This window comes from Adiantum capillus-veneris, chromosome 7, assembly GCF_014529385.1.
Source record: "Adiantum capillus-veneris isolate H3 chromosome 7, ASM1452938v2, whole genome shotgun sequence".
Classification (NCBI taxonomy): domain Eukaryota; kingdom Viridiplantae; phylum Streptophyta; class Polypodiopsida; order Polypodiales; family Pteridaceae; genus Adiantum; species Adiantum capillus-veneris.
Window position 1 is genome coordinate 63182738 of NC_140937.1, and position 16852 is coordinate 63199589.

Sequence of the window (16852 nt, forward strand, 5' to 3'; positions counted from 1 at the left end):
ACTATCCCAAGAGACCTTAAAGATCTATCGGACGAGGAGAGTTGGAAAAGAGAGAGAGAGAGAGAGAGAGAGAGAGAGAGAGAGAGAGAGAGAGAGAGAGAGAGAGAGAGAGAGAGAGAGAGAGAGAGAGAGAGAGAGAGAGAGAGAGAGAGAGAGAGAGAGCCTATAGGTCTGCCACTCAAACTGATTCCTAATATCTAAACTGTAATGGAAATGGCCTATGAACTTTGAGAGTAGCGAAATTAAGGAAATAGATGAAGCACTTCTGTGAGATTACTTTGTGAGCATAGCGGGTGAACTTAAATGATGGTAGAAACCTAAACATGGTACTTAGTTAGCTTGGCATGAATAATACTTTTGCAAGAGAGACAGTTTAGAGAACATGAGAATAGTTGAGGATTGAATTCATACAGAGCTGTGTCCCCCCTCCAATAGGGATTTGTATTATAGTTTCTCCCATCAAGAGAGACTTGGTACAATACAATCTTTGTGTTCCTTGTGACCTAGGTGATGCAATGAAGATGGAAAGCTTCATGCATCACAAGCATAACATAAAATTTGTAGAAACCATTAACTATCCCAAGCCTCACTCCCAAGGCCTCAAATACCTTCGAAGGTGGAGAGAGATAGCGGGGAATGAGGATAGGGAAGAGGAAAAAGAAACATTCCATAGGAGAAAGAAATAGTTCCTCACTTATCATCACTCTTCTTGCTAGCATAAATAATATCATAGTAATGAAAATGGAGAAGATGGCAAGCTTAAATAATATCTAGTAATGAAGATGGAGAAGATGGCAAGCTTAAGCATTGAAGCATGGCTCTTGGTTGGATTTTCATTCCATAGCCAAGAGTGTTGGTGTAGGCTCTCACTTCTCACAAGCTTGGAGAAGGAGGTGGAGTTCCTCAACTTTCACCAAGTGAGAATTATCCACCAAATGAGTGTGTTTGTGGTGTATATCCCCCCAGCACCCCCCTTGCTTGCTTGGGGTGAGTTGTAGCTTTTACACATGTTTCAAGCTCATCGGACCCCTGTCCCCCCTAGCCAATCACATGCAGCATGCATTCAAGTACATGGATAGTCTTTGGACAAGTGTACTCCTTACCCCTTAAAGAGAGAGAGCTTCAAAATATCTAGATATTTGTTGGATAGAACTAGAAGCTTATTGGACCCCTCTTTAGCCCAACCAATAGCATTCAATCACACCATGTGGTTAAGCTTAGAGACAGTGTGACATGTGTCCCATGTTCCCTTTGGGAAAAGGGGTGCCCTTTGAGTGAGTGGAAGGTTAGGTCAAAGGTTCCCCTAACTTTGGGACTTTCATGCATCGGAAGCTTCTCAAGAACCTTCCACATTAAGTTTGTAGGGTCTCTTTTTGAATCAAGCACCTTATCCTCCATGCATGGGAATCTTCTCAAGCACCTTCCTCATTAAGTTTGTAGGGCCTCTTTTTGACTCAAGCACCTTACTCCCCATGCATGGGAAGCTTATCAAGCACCTTCCTCATTAATTATGACAAGCATCTCAATTACCTTAGTCATCAAGCATGACAAGCACCTCAAGAACCTTAGTCATCAAGCACCACAAGCACTCAAGCACGACAAGCACCTCAAGCTTAGGTCGGGTTCCTACCTCAAGCTCAGAACTAGCTTGCTTAAGGTCAAAGGACTTTTAACACTAACCATTGGAGGTCTTTAATGAAGCTAACCCTAAGGTCTTTTAAGCTCCATTAGTTAACCTTGCTCTTTGACATACCATCTCTCATTTGGACCCCTTTACCATTGGCCCCGTGTTGAGATAGATCCGTAAGCACATGTGTATATTCTAACCCTCGTTCCCATTTATTATTCCACATTAAATGATTAGTTTAATATGAGAAAATCATTTGGGTTGTTTAGATATTAGATTTAATGACATTACCTCTCTCTTGAAATCATAGTCGTCCTCGAATATGAGGTAAAAGAGATAAATCCATAGTCATTAGTCAATTTATCTTAGCGGGTAGTGGATCCCTTTTTTCCCTACGACATCATTCCAACATGGATGACTAATCCATTTGGTGCTTGGGAGACATAGCTACCGCAAGCATGTATGCCCTTTAGTCCATTTCATCCTCCCAAGTAGAATGACAAATTCTACATAGTGTTTGAGAGACGCCGTCATCACAAACATGATTCTTAGTATGCATACGTAATAGCATAGTAATGAATATGTGGAAGATGGAAAGCCTAAGCATTGAAGCATGACTCTTGGTTGGATTTGCATTCCATAGCCAAGAGTGTTGGTGTAGGCTCTCACTTCTCACAAGCTTGGAGAAGGAGGTGGAGTTCTGCAACTTTCACCAAGTGAGAATGATCCACCAAATGAGTGAGTGTGGTATATATCCCCCTAGCACCCCCCTTGCTTGCTTGGGGTGATTTGTAGCTTTTACACATGTTTCAGTCTCATTGGACCCCTCTCCCCCCTAGCCAATCACATGCAACATGCATTCAAGTACATGGGTAGTCTTTGGAGAAGTGTCCTCGTTACCCCTTAGAGAGAGAGACATAGAGAGAGAGCTTGAAAATATCTAGATATTTGCTGGATGGAACTTGACATGTTTTCCTTGTGCCCTTTGAGAAAAGGGGTGCCCTTTGGGTGAGTGGAAGGTTAGGTCAAAGATTCCCCTAACTTTGGGACTTTCATGCATAGGAAGCTTCTCAAGAACCTTCCTCATTAAGTTTGTACGGTCTCTTTTTGACTCAAGCACCTTACCCCCCATGCATGGGAAACTTCTCAAGCACCTTCCTCACTAAGTATGACAAGCACCTCAAGTAAGTTAGTTATCAAGCATGACGAGCACCTCAAGCACCCTAGTCATCAAGCACGATAAGCACCTCAAGAACCTTATTCATCAAGCACGGAAAGCACCTCAAGATTAGGTCACGTTCCCACCTCAAGCTCAACCCTAGCTTGCCTAAGGTCAAAGGACTTTTAACACTAACCATTGGAGGTCTTTAATGAAGCTAATCCTAAGGTCTTTTAATCTCCATTGGTTAACCTGCTCTTTGATAGACCATCTCTCATTTGGACCCCTTTACCATTGGCCCCGTGTTGAGATAGATTCGTAAGCACATGTGTATATTCTAACCCTTGTTCCCATTTATTGTCCCACATTAATGATCTGTTTAATATGAGAAAATCATAGTTTCCAAAAGAGAGAGAGAGAGAGAGAGAGAGAAGATGATGATGGAGAACAAGAAGTCTGGGTGGTATAGTGATAGAATTTACCACTGTTTTTTAACAAAAACATCGTCAAAGCACACACATATTTGAGAGAGAGAGAGAGAGAGAGAGAGAGAGAGAGAAAAATTGAGAAGGGAGAAAGAATCTTCTTGGAATTTTCTCATCGGATTCCAAAAAAGCGCTTATCAAAAAATGCTCGCCAAAAAATCACTTTCGAAGAGAAGGGACAAGGGGGAATTGACAAAGATTACAAGAATCATAGCTTCACTTTTCCAAAACGCGACCAATTACAGCTCTAGCTCCAAGCATCGAAGAGTTTGCATCCCAATTTACAGCCCTCCTCGCCCCGCTTCATCACCATAGCCCCACCTCGGCTCCACAAACTTGGTCCTCCCGGTTTGCTTGCCTCCGAAAAGAACCCTCTTCGCTTCGTGAGCACCCCCTCTTATAGGGATTTTACCAAGCTCTAAAAAAACAAAAGAAAAATGTTTTTCTCTGGCTCGTGGATCTAATGAGTATTTTGCTTGCATTTCACACATGTCACACTTCCTATTTGGTATCTTATGCATGCTCTGCACTGTTGGCCAACTTTCCATTTTCTCTCTCTCTTTCACTGTATGGAAACCACCCCCTGACTAGGTCTCAAGATATCTCTCTCCCCTTAGCATATGAACAATAGCCATGAGGGGGCAACGATGACGCCGTCATTATTCACCACCTCCGCTTCAAAAAATTGGGCGTGGAATACAACCCCATGGGGTGCCATGTCACCAATTGCCTGAAGACACCGTCGAGTGGCCAACACCATCGTCCACACCACCACGGGTCGCCTTCACGACCCAAAACCATGCCCGAGTGCCCAAAGGGCAGCCAACGCAGCGCCTCAAGGACAATCACCATCGCCCATAGAGCTCCAAGCTCTCTCCTTCTTCGGATGCCTCAAGAGGGTGCACCTCCCAAGATTTATTCTTTGCGTCAAACTTCCTAGCTCCACATGTGGGGCTTAGGCCCTTCCATGTGTCATCACCTTGGGTGGCCTCCCTCCAAGAACCCCAAAAACTTCATTTTCCCCCCTTAAATAAAACCCCAGACACCCCTTTTTTTGGTCCTTCTTGCTCTACCTGTCAAATGTTTCACAATTCTCCAATTGCGAAGCCATCAAGGCCATCTTAAACTTGGCATATCCTCCTTTGAATTCACCTATTCTCTCTGCACTCCAACCAATGTATGGCCTCGAACGATAAGCATCAAATAACTTGTGGTCGACACGGTTGTCATATTTCAACCTACAATAACTTGACGCTCTGAGCACCAATTGACTTGCAATTTTCTCTTGTTAACTCCATACACTGCATAGCACAATCCACAACCTAGCCGAGCCTCAAAAAACACCAGATTGCACACTCTCCAAAGCACTACGGCTGGCCCAGAATTGGCCCTGTCATATGCTAATATCTCTCTCATCTTAGCTTCAATTGCCAATCTGAATAGACCAGCAAGATTTATAACTCAAGCACTACACATTTGTAGCACCAAACTGGCTCGGACTACCTAGCTCCACTTGCCCCTATCCGTCTCAGATCTGCAATCCTCTCTAACTTCAAAGCTCCATATCCTGGGTTCTATAGCTCTGTTTGAGGAGCTGTCTGGGCCTGCCTGTTCAGCACTTGGAGATCTACTTCCATGAAAAAAGACTGCACATTGAACCTCTTTCATATTCCACCCGCTGCCTTCTGGAGTCCAGCTTGGCCTATAAACCACATAAAGCATACATATCAGCTACTACGTGTCTACCCAGTCTCTTTGTAGTTTTTTGAGCCCTGTCCCATGCACATAATAGCCTCTATATACCTACATGTACAACTTTCTATGGTTGACACATTTTGGTTGCACCAACGACAAGATAACCCATGCAGGCATCGCACATTCATGATAAAAAGGACGATAGACAGCACAGAGCAAGTAAATGGAAACATCTGTGGGCATCTGTATAGGCTTCTAAGAGGTAAGGAATAGCAGACAATTGTAGTAATCTAAGCGTTAGCTAGGATCTGTGAAGGATGGCCCGTTGATTTCTCATGGATAGGATGAATGCATACCTTCACGTCGCATGACTACTCTGCATCAATCCAAACCCCTCTTTCCTCATCCAACCACAACCCCCGTTCCTCCATCACTACTGCATCAACAAAATGCAGGTGGGCTACAAAAAAGGGGATGCTCGGGGGAAATTTAAGCTTGATGTGAGGTGAATCGCTTGGTTAAAAACTAAGAACGTCCTTTTCTGTGTTCTATTACGAAACAGGGATGAAGATGACTCTGAGTTGCAGGTAGCAAAGGAGAGAAATGTTGGGGTTGAATATCAACAACCTACCAACCCCGGTTGTGGCTGACACCTAGGGTAAATATTCTCTTATGGAAGCCAAAGGATAGATCCCAGAGCAAGGCAAAGTCTATTTCTTTTGAGCAATGTGATCATGTAGAGAAGGCTCCAAGATGATAGCGATGGCACGTAGGAAGAGGTCACTGCTGCTGGTAGAATAGAGGGCACAATTGTCACTCACGCAACAATTGTGGTTTCTCAATTTATGTGTGTGCAAAAATCATGGTTTTAAAATTGAATTAAATGTTGTAGTTCACTTTCAACATCGCGTGTTCTGTTGAAGAAGATTGGTGATTTGGGTAAGGTCACTAAATTTGGGTAAGGTCTGCTAGATTTTGGCTACTCTCGGTTGTGATTTACAAATCCGGATATTGTTGGTCACACTGGAAATATACTCTTGTATGTCTCTTGCATGTCTTGGAGGTTTTGTGTTAAGTGAGTAGACAAACTGAGAAAATCGCTTTACTGGTGGTTATGGTTAAGTATACCTAGTATGAAGATTCACATATGGAAGATACAAGGCACTTTCAACATCTAGTATTTTGCTAAATAGAATTGGTGATTTGGGTAAGGTCACTAGAGTCTTGCAAGTTCTTGACGCATAGAACAATGGAAGTTTAGATAAGTCAAAATCTTGCTAATCTTTGCTTGCCCGAGTTAATTAGAATAATGTAGGAAATAAGAGCCTGTTACATTGGGATGTTACCAAAAAGATGGGTTGTTACCAAAAAGATAAGATACATCAAAAGGATATAGAGTTTGTTACATTGGGATGTTACCAAAAAGATGGGTTGTTACCAAAAAGATAAGATACATCAAAAGGATATAGAGTTTGTTACAGTGGGTTAACACCAAAAAAGATAACCAGTGTAGATTTCATGTCAAGAAGTAGCTTGTCGATGTTGGCACATTTTCTCCAATCTTTGCCTTCGCGCAAAGGCGTGTATGGTTGTTAAAAATGCAATGGTCTCAAGTAAAGACCATTAGTAGGACCACCGTTCCACAAAATCGAGTGCATCCTTGCTTCATAAGCTTGTTGCTTGTAACTCCCATTTTTTTCGAGACTGCTTTGCCTCCTATGCCTTAAGCCTCTTTTTCTTGGCTGATTTTCTTTCTGCTATTGTATGTTCCTTCTTTTTCTCTTTCTCCAACCGTTTTGTCTCTCTTGCCTTTGCAACTTTTTCCTTCTTTGTTGTTTTGGCCTTGATACTCTCCATGTACTGCGTCGATGTAAGTATAAGACGGTTTGGGTAATCCACAAAAGCCTCTCAATGTACTTGCTTCACACAAACATCACTAGTTGGAATTCTTAAAATATCTATAATACGCGAGCTTTCATTCACTTGCCTTGATTGGGTTCCAGAAATATGTGTTGCTGCTTGATCCATTGCTAGAGTGTTTACATCATGGCATCGCTGAAAGTTTTTATTTACTACATGAACTTTCGCAACTGTATAAAAGATTTCATGTGAAGCACCTTTAAAGTTAGAGACGTCTTCTTCTTCCAGTAACTGAGTGATTGAAAGAGCTTGACCAAACCCTTCTTGTTCAAGTAATGTATCTACGCCCCATTGATGTGCCATGTTGCTCAAACCTTTATCCCTTTGTCCCTTTAGCCCTACAATCCCATCTCATCTGCATTCCATATGTTGGTAGGAGGGTAATTTTTCTTTGCATAGAGCTTTTGAAGGTTGACGTGAAGTGATATTACGATCTCTGGCCAAAACCTGATTTCTCTTGATTGATCTAGTCCTTTAGACACTCTAAACACGAGGTTAGGATATCTTCTTCAAAGCCCATCCCACTAGCTCTTTCTAGGGATTCCGTTGGAGAACATTGTATGCCTGGTTTAGCATATTTCAATGACTTTTAGCTTCACATTAAAAACTGATACACATGGCCTAATTCACACTCCAAGAAAACTCATTGCAAGAGTGCTTCTTCTTCTTGAGAACTTAATTGAGTTGGCAGGCCTTTTTTCTTTTTTTGAGTCTTGCCTTCCTCCCAGTTTGTTATAGTACATATGTTGATTCAAAATTGCAAAGAGCATTTCCTTAATGAAAGACCCTCTTCTCAGGCTTGCAATGTTGTTGCCATGTCCTTTTTTGTCCAAGTTAAAATTGTGCGCCAAGTTGGCTTTTTGATGGGTTTGGTTGGTCCTTCCTCATCTTCTTGGGTGACTTGACATGGGCTCTCAATAAGTGTTGGTTGTGTGCGGGTATTTGATGATGCCGTTGCTTAACCAGTGGTGGTAATTTGTTAGCAATGTGATTTTGCATGTTTTCTACTTTAGGGGGTGAAGTTAGGGTTGCACGATGGCTTCTTGGATACTGTTTTGGTGAATCTTGAATGGGATTCTTGTGTGGTCTTGACATTTGGACTCTCTCCCTTGTCAGTGTTGTGGATACTGTTTCTTGCAGGGGTGAAACACACTCTTTTCTTGCACTTGTTTGGCAATGTGATTTCAGGAAACTACGAAAAATGGTTTGCATATAGATGGCTTCTTTTTTATGACGTTGATGTAGGGTTTTCTTGATTTCTCTTACCGATTTTAGATTTGCAATCTGACAAAACTTACTATTAAGCATACACGAGGCATATATTTATCACTGAAACTAGAATTATAAATAGAAAACCTTGATGAATGATTTGAACAAAGAGTACTTACCAATGTTTTATTCCAAGATAGTGTTAATCTGATGTATTCTCTAGAAGTTTGGAATACTCCTTCACTAAAAATGTTCTTTTTGAAGCTTGGTAGATCTAGTGTTTCAGGTCTTCAATTGGTTATTCATGTGTGGTTGGAATGGGAAGTTTGGGAGAAATAAATGGGGCTTTGCTGCAAGGGTGTTAGACAAGGGGAACTAGAACCTAGGAGTCCACCTCCCAACCACCCACTATATAGTATGGATCCTAGCCCTTTGCCCTTGTTGTACTCCCTTTCCACACTGCCTAGTCTGGCATTGCCCTTGTCTAGTCCGACCTTGGCGTTGTCCTGACATTACTCCCCCCTTAAAGAAGAATTTTCATCCTTGAAAACAAAAGTGGGAAATTTCTTCTTAAGAACACTAATGTTTTCCAAAGTGGCACCTTCCTTTGATCTTTCCACTTGATTAAGGCTTGTTGACGCACATGATGACGTGTACATAACTCATGATAATCGAGAACACATTCAGGTTCATGCAGTAAGGTAGGGGGCTCAATGAAATAAACCAAAATCTGCTGGTGAATGACATTGTCGTCCCCATGTAACTGCTTACGTAAACGGCTTATATGAAACACCGGATGAATACAAGAATGTGTAGGTAGCAATAATTTGTAGGCACGATCACCTACTCGCTTGAGGATTTTGAAGGGCCCATAATATCAGGGAGATAATTTAGGTGTTGGCCTAGTTTTCAGACTTTTTGAAAGTTCTGGCACACGTAAAAGTACTTTCTCCCCTTCCTCGGAGGTAACTTGCCGTCGTTTCTCATAAGCATACTTTTTATACCAATCCTAAGCTTGTCAGACATTCTGACGAGCGAGTTTCAGCATATCCGTCTGGTCTTGGAGAAAATCCTTAACCTGTTGGAGCTTTTCGGTGCCAACCCCACCGTAAGAGGTGACCTAGGTTGAAATCCATACATGAGCATGAAAGGACTAAATCCAGTTGTGACATGCTTAGCACTATTGTAGGCAAACTGGAGAATAGGTAAGTATTCTTCCTAGTTTGATTTCTTTTGCTGACGTATGCTTTTAAAATATCCTCTAGCACTTGGTTAACTCGTTCAGTCTGACCATCTATTTCTGGATGATCGACTGTACTGAGGTTTAGTTGTATACCCAATCGTTTAAACACAGCTCTCCAAAAGTTGCTGTTAAACTTGGGATCATGATCACTAACAATGTTACTTGGCAAACCATACAACTTATATAGATTGTCCACAAATAACTTGGCTAGTTCTTGTGTCTTAACTGTTGACTATGTTGGAATGAACTTACATAGTTTAGTCAACCAGTCTACTACCACCCATACCGAGTCATGACCTCATATAGTTTGGCTGGTAAACTACAATAAAGTCCATAGAGATACTTTCCCATTTTCCATTGGGATTCTCCAAAGGATGTAAGATTCCTCCTGCTTTTAGGCGCTTTGCTTTGTTAACTTGACATTTTTGGCAATGCAAGATATAAGCTTGAACAAATCCATGTATACCTGGCCAGTAAAACTATCGTCGGACGAGAGCATAAGTTTTTCTAATACCCGGGTGCCCTTCACTTGGACTATCATGACATTCATAAAGAATTTGGCACCAAATGTCTGTGTTCGTCGGTACACAAACTCTCCCCTTATGGAGTAGGTACCCATTGTCGATGGTGAAATGCTTCCATCGTTGTAGTTCATCACTTGATAGAGGCGAACTAGGTGTGGAGGTTAACGTTACACTACCATCATTGGAGTGAGAAGGATCCCTCATTTGTACATGGCTCCACACTTTGGAATATGCCTTATCATGCTCATATTTGCCTTTGAGAGAATCCAAAAATTCACCACGAAGTTCCGTGAACAAGAGAGAATTGATCTCCAGCAAATGACTTAGAGCGTCAGCCACCACATTGTATTGACCTTTATGATACCGGAGCTTGGCGTCATATTCCTGAATAATCTTGGCCCACCTTGATTTCCAACCCTTCAAATCCATTTGTTGTGTAAACCATTTGATGCTTTCATGGTCAAACACAATCTCAAATTGAGTACCATACAGATAATGCCACCATTTTTCAAGGCAGACACTATTGCATAGAGTTCGCGCTCATAAGCAGAGTAGTTCTGCTGAGGTGCATCACGCTTCTTGCTTTCAAATGCAATTGGCCGTCCGTCTAATTGTAACAGGACTGCTCTAATAGCACGGTTACTGGCATCAGTTTCCAAAACAAATGGTTTCAAAGGATCTACAATAGCTAGTATGGGAGCTGTAGGTAATGCATCCTTGAGCGTATTGAAACTGTGATGTTGAGCGGGTCCCCACTGAAAAGCTTTGGCTTGAGTTGATCCTTATGGGAACAACAATATTTAGCATAGTTTTTAACGAACTTGTGGTAAAAACCTGCAAATCCTAGAAAAATCTATAACCCTTCCAGATTTTTAGGACAAGGCCATTGCCGGATTGTATTTTCTTTGGATTGATCCATATATAGCCCATTAGCTGAAATAAAATTCCCCAGATAATGAATTTCTTCTTTCAGAAAATCACACTTAGATTCCTTGACATATAATTTATTTGTTCGTAACAACTCAAACACCTGCCTGAGATGTTGTAAGTGTTCTTCTTCAGAAGCACTACAGACTAGAATGTCATCGAGGAAAACGATGAAAAATTTGCCCAAGTATGGCTTCAAGACACTATGCATAAGTGTCATGAATGTTGCGGGTGCATTGATTAACCCAAAGGGCATCACAAAGAACTCGTAGTGTCCAAACCTTGTTCGCAATGCAATTTTGGTTATATCAGCAAGTCAAATACGGACTTGGTGATAACTTGACCGCAAGTCTGTTTTCGTAAAAATGCGATCATGAGTGAGTTTGTCGAACAACTCATCCACTTGTGGCAATGTGTACTTGTTCTTAACCATAACCGCATTTAAGCTATGGTAGTCTATGCACATGCGCATACTGGCGTCTTTTTTCTTTACTAATAGGATAGGAGAAGCCCATGGTGAAGAAATGGGTTGTATAAACCCTCTGCAAAGGTAGTTAGCAAGCTGACGTTCCACGTCAGCAGCTTCAGCGTAACTCATACGATAGGGTGGTTTACTGACAAGTTTACAATCTACAACCACATCGATGCTATGTTGCATCGATCGCGTCGGCAGTAATCCTGGTGGAAAATCATTGGAAAAACATCTTGAAACTCCTTGAATAAATTTTGTAACTCACTAGCAACATTTGTTTGTTTGGAAGTAGCCCTTGGTGGAAGAGATGAGAGAGAAGCATGCGGCGTTGAGGAATGTTCAACAGATTCAATGCTAGAGAGAAAATGAGGCAATGAGTAACACAAAAAAACTTGATCTATTTCATTATAAAAAAGGAGCTGCATAAGCTAAGTTGTACATATCAATCGTGAAGAAGGTACATCCTTCTCTCCTAACAACAACATATGTGCGCCATGGGATTTGAACATCAAGCTACTGTGCTCGTAGCTACACTTCAGTGATGGTCCTATGCTATGCAACCACTCCCTGCCAAGGACCACGTTCGTACAGCCAAACTGTGTCGCTCTATGGAAATGCAGGAAGTCGAAGCATAGCAGTTTGCAGGCAAGTGGCAAAGACCTTGCGCAGATATTTGATGGTGCTAGGGGCCAGGTACATCGGGATGGAGCATTTGCTAGCAGGAGCTGCAAGTGTTTTTTGCTATCACAGGTGGCAGGAGCATATGTTTATATCACAAGGTTGGGAATGAGGCAAGGGGTGCTGGATGCAGGTGCCATGAAGTTTATGCTATGGGATTTTGATCGAGGTGTCTACAAGAGACTCTATTTGCCGAGAGTGAGGATGAATTTCCACCGTATGGATTGGGTGCAATCGTCAGCTAGCACCATGGTATGTAATATGATTGGATGCTTTCACTATCTTAGCAATCTCGAGGCTCGCTAGATGCATGAAGCCCGCTCAAGCAGATGATGTTTGAAGGTTTCCGACACTTGTAGCAGTCGTGCTTTTCTCTGAGTGGTGGACGGTATTGATTGTAACCCAATTGCATCGCCGGGGGATTGTCCACACTACCGACTACGAAGGCTTTGATGGATTGGAGATATTGGCATGTGCAAGGGGGCTAAGCCCGAATTTTTTTTAAAAAAGCGATTAATATATATAAAAACAAATATTGCTGTCATGCTGCAGTCGATGAGTAGCATTATTTAAAAGGTCGACAAGTGGAAGGAGTTGCAAGGGAGAAGGGCCAGAGGGACCGCCACTTGGGCGTGCATGAGGACGAGAGGGATACAAAGGGGGGGCCAGTTTTGAGGGGGAGGAGACAACCAATAGCGAGGTCGCTATTGGTACATCTGACAAGGGAACGGGCTGGGCCAGCGGTGGCGGGCCTGAGCATTGGACGGCGGGGTAGCCGAGCTACTGATCAGGAGAAGGCTGCAGGGCAGCGCTACAAGGTGGGGAGAAGGGGAAGACCACGAGGTGGCGCAGGTTTCCAGTGAGGGCATGAGAGGGAGATGCTGAAGGAAGGCGCTGTAGAGAAAGAGGGCCGAGAGTCGGCCAGTGGCATGGAGGAAGGCCAGTGTATGGGAGGCCGTTGGGCTGAATTTGAAGACGAGGAGCTGGCGGACAGTAGGCAGCGGGGGCGCCATCAAAAGAGAGGGCAGGGTTGTAGAGGAAGAGCCGGCGGCCGCCATGGGTTGTATGGAAAGAGACTGAGGCCTTGCATGTGTGCAGGAGATAGGGAGAGCCGAGCAGGCAGCATTGTTGAGGGAAGGCGCTGCAGTAGGGGCGCCAGAGAGAGCCTAAAGAGGCGCTGCAGTTGAAGCTGAAGGGAGGAGCTGCAGGGCAGCGTGATCAAGAGGAGGTGGGCGCCATTGCTAGAGGAGCCAAGGGTCGAGAGTAGCAACAAGTGGTGGCAGACTGCAGTCGCTTTTGAAGGAGGATAAGGAGAGGGCCGCCAAAGGGAGGACCACCACAAGCTATCCAAGGGGGGGGTGCCATACCAGTTGAGGAGGCAAGGCTGCATATTGAAACCAGGTCCGACTTGGGGATTACATGAGAAGGGACTCATCGGATGGTGCATCAAGGCGGGATTGTACCTGTTTTGCTAATCGAATCAACTTGACACGCCCACATGCTTGTTGCTTGTGAGGAGAGATCATTCCGGATCATATTATGTTGTCTTTCTCTATGTTGCCTAATGTTATCGTGTCTATGTATATCTCCAAGGGTGATGGTTGTATAAATGCTTTCTATACGGATGTTGGTCTGTACAAGTCTGCAAGCCTGAGGGCAATTAAGTGTATGTCGAAGATTGGGTCAGGGTTTTTTTAGTATCGATTGCTATTGAATTGCCTATTTGTTACATGGTGCTCTAGAGTGTTATAGAGGGAGGCTGTCCGAACTTACTTTGCAATCGGATCTATCTAGTCAGGGTTGGTCGAGATTGGGCTTGGACATTAGTTGTCTACAGATTGTGTATCTAAAAGTGTGTTTGCTAGGGGATAGGGGTGTTGTGAGATCACTGCACTATATAGAGGCATCGAGTTTATGTGCTGGTGGTTTTCCCATTTCCCCCTGTCCATCTTGTGGTGCCCCCATTGAGGATCCATTGATTGCTTCCTAACAAGGTGTTCTTGAGTCAAGATGAGGATGCTGACGATTGGCTTGCCGATTTTGAGTTGTTGATGCTGACAGTACTGCGGATGCTAGGTGATGAAGCAAAGCTCCAAACTCTACCTTTGGCGCTGCGAGGTAAAGCAAAAGTTTGATTTGATGGCTTAGAGAGCACTGATCGAGAAACATGGCAAAGGTTTCAGAGTCAATTTTTGGAGTGGTTTCGAGGGGTGGTTACGGCGGAAAAGGCTGGTGCTAGGCTGAAGGCGGTACGCCAGGAGTAAAGATTTCTCTCTTTTCATTGAGCAGTTTAAAGCTTGTTGGAAGCAGTTAGAGATTGCTATTGGGGTCAAAAGCAACCAATCTTTGAAGTTGTCAAAGGTGTTAGAGTGCTTGCTTCTGAGGATTAGAGAAAAGGTCGAAGATGGTGCAGATACCTATGGAGACATGGTCTACCTGGCAAAGATAAAGAGCAGAAAGGTGAAGCAAAAGTTGGAGTTAGGAATGGTAAAGCCAGCAGATTATATGCCTGTTGCGGAGGTAGCGAAGTGCTCTTGGGTCCAGCCAAAGGTGATTCCAATTGTGCAAAATGCAAGGCCTGTGGAGGTAAGACCTACTATTGGTTATGTTCCTTGGAGGTTTCCAGTTTTCTATGTGCATTTGCCTTGGGTCCAGCCAAAGGTGATTCGAATTGTGCAAAATGCAAGTCCTGTGGAGGTAAGATCTACTATTGGTTATGTTCCTTGTAGGTTTCCAGTTTGTTATGTGCATGTGCCGAGGGTGGAAGAGCTTGTCAACGAGGAGAAGCTCCATGTAGAGGTGAACGAAGATGCAAAAGTGGTAGCAGATGTGGAGGTTCCAGTACGGATTGAAGAGGTAAAGCATATGCATGTTGAAAGTTTGCATGAAAATGTAGCAGAATCTGATCGAGATGCAAATACCGAGGGTTCAAAAGTTGATGGAGAAAGTGAGCAAAGCGGTGAAGATGGTCAAGCTTTTGTGGAGCAGCAAGTGGGTACAGATGCTGATACGAAGTCGGTATATGATGCAGATGCTGATGAGGATACAAGCTCGATTAGCTGGGAGACAAGCGAGGAGGATAGAGCGGATGAGTCCACATCCTATGACGAAGAGATGGAATCTCATGAACCCAAACTGGCAAAGGTAAAGCTGCCCTCATCTATGTTTGATGATATGGTGATAACATAGGTGCAAGAAGAGCAGGGAACAGAGCAAGCCGAGATGCTTGATGAAAGCCAAAAGGAGCGGTCTAGACCTACAGATGATGGAATGCAGGTGAAGGTAGTGTGCGGTGCCATGCTAATGGCTGTGCTGATGAAAGTAGAACTGGAATGTGCCATGGTGGTGCAGCAGATGCACCATTTTTCCAAGAGAGATAAAGCGGCCGTGTCTATGGAAGAACTGGAGATGAATGCGGTAGAGGACGAGTTTCTCTCTTCCATGGAGGAGCATGATGCAACGGTTGAAGAGGTGATTGAAGGGCAGGAGACTGAAGCTGGACAGAAGAAAGTGCGGAGCGATCTTGAAGGGCCAATCGATCATGAAGGGCTGGATGACAGTGTAAGTGATTTCAAAGAGGAGGTACAAGAGAGCATGAAGCCAGTGCAAGAGATGCGTTCTATGGCATATGGAGGAGGGTCCCAGGATGTGTCCAAGCTTTCAAAAGAGGTATGCAATCCATGGTTGAAAGGTATGCTTGTTAGTGCAACGGTGTAGTATGTTATCCGTCAGATACGGGGGTCCTTTGAGAGGAGCTCTCCTTTACATGGCTCGGACAGACGGTCAGAAGTGTTGGTTCATACGGATGATGTGTTTGCAGAGCCATATAGGCTGATGAGGCAAGATGATGTTCGAAGAGGTGATAAAGTGCTATGGGCATTTTGCGTGCATGGATGGCTACGTGCTTGGGTAGGTCACTATTGGAGGTTGTTGCAGATGGATAAAAGTGAACAGAGCCAGGTGTTTGATCCTGGTGCAAGCTATGTTATGCAGGGGGTGGGGCAACCCACTTGAAGGTTTGGTAGTAGGGTGCAATAAAAAATTGTACATATGGTTTGAGTTTTCTCATAGTGTATGCCAGGTTTTGCAGTTTATAGTGGAATAAAGCTTTATTGTGCTTGAGCATAAATGCTCAACGAGGGGGTGGGCAATGATGGTACAGCCAAACTGTGTCGCTCTATGGAAATGCAGGAAGTCGAAGCATAGCAGTTTGCAGGCAAGTGGCAAAGACCTTGAGCAGATATTTGATGGTGCTAGGGGCCAGGTACATCGGGATGGAGCATTTGCTAGCAGGAGCTGCAAGTGTTTTTTGCTATCACAGGTGGCAGGAGCATATGTTTATATCACAAGGTTGGGAACGAGGCAAGGGGTGCTGGATGCAGGTGCCATGAAGTTTATGCTATGGGATTTTGATCGAGGTGTCTACAAGAGACTCTATTTGCCGAGAGTGAGGATGAATTTCCACCGTATGGGTTGGGTGCAATCGTCAGCTAGCACCATGGTATGTAATATGATAGGATGCTTTCACTATCTTTGCAATCTCGAGGCTCGCTAGATGCATGAAGCCCGCTCAAGCAGATGATGTTCGAAGGTTTCCGGCACTTGTAGCAGTCGTGCTTTTCTCTGAGTGGTGGACGGTATTTAATGTAACCCAATTGCATCGCCGGGGGATTGTCCACACTACCGACTACGAAGGCTTTGATGGATTGGAGATATTGGCGTGTTCAAGTGGGCTAAGCCCGATTTTTTTTTTAAAAAGCTATTAATATAGTAAAAAAATTTATTTCTGTCATGCTGCAGTCGACGAGTAGCACTATTTGGAAGGTCGACAGGTGGAAGGAGTTGCAAGGGAGAAGGGCCAGAGGGACCGCCACTTGGGCGTGCATGAGGACGAGAGGGATACAAAGGGGGGC

At 43.7% G+C, this 16852-nt stretch overlaps 1 protein-coding gene across 1 annotated transcript; it reads left to right on the forward strand.

The window, feature by feature from the left end:
* The first annotated feature begins 13122 nt into the window (after positions 1–13122).
* On the forward strand, positions 13123–16652 carry LOC147453969 (uncharacterized). Its single transcript, XM_086516007.1, has 2 exons — positions 13123–14525; positions 14669–16652. Exons 1-2 carry the CDS (start codon positions 14509–14511, stop codon positions 15126–15128), a joined length of 477 nt encoding a protein of 158 aa, XP_086372133.1. The 5' UTR covers positions 13123–14508; the 3' UTR covers positions 15129–16652.
* Positions 16653–16852: the final 200 nt, after the last annotated feature.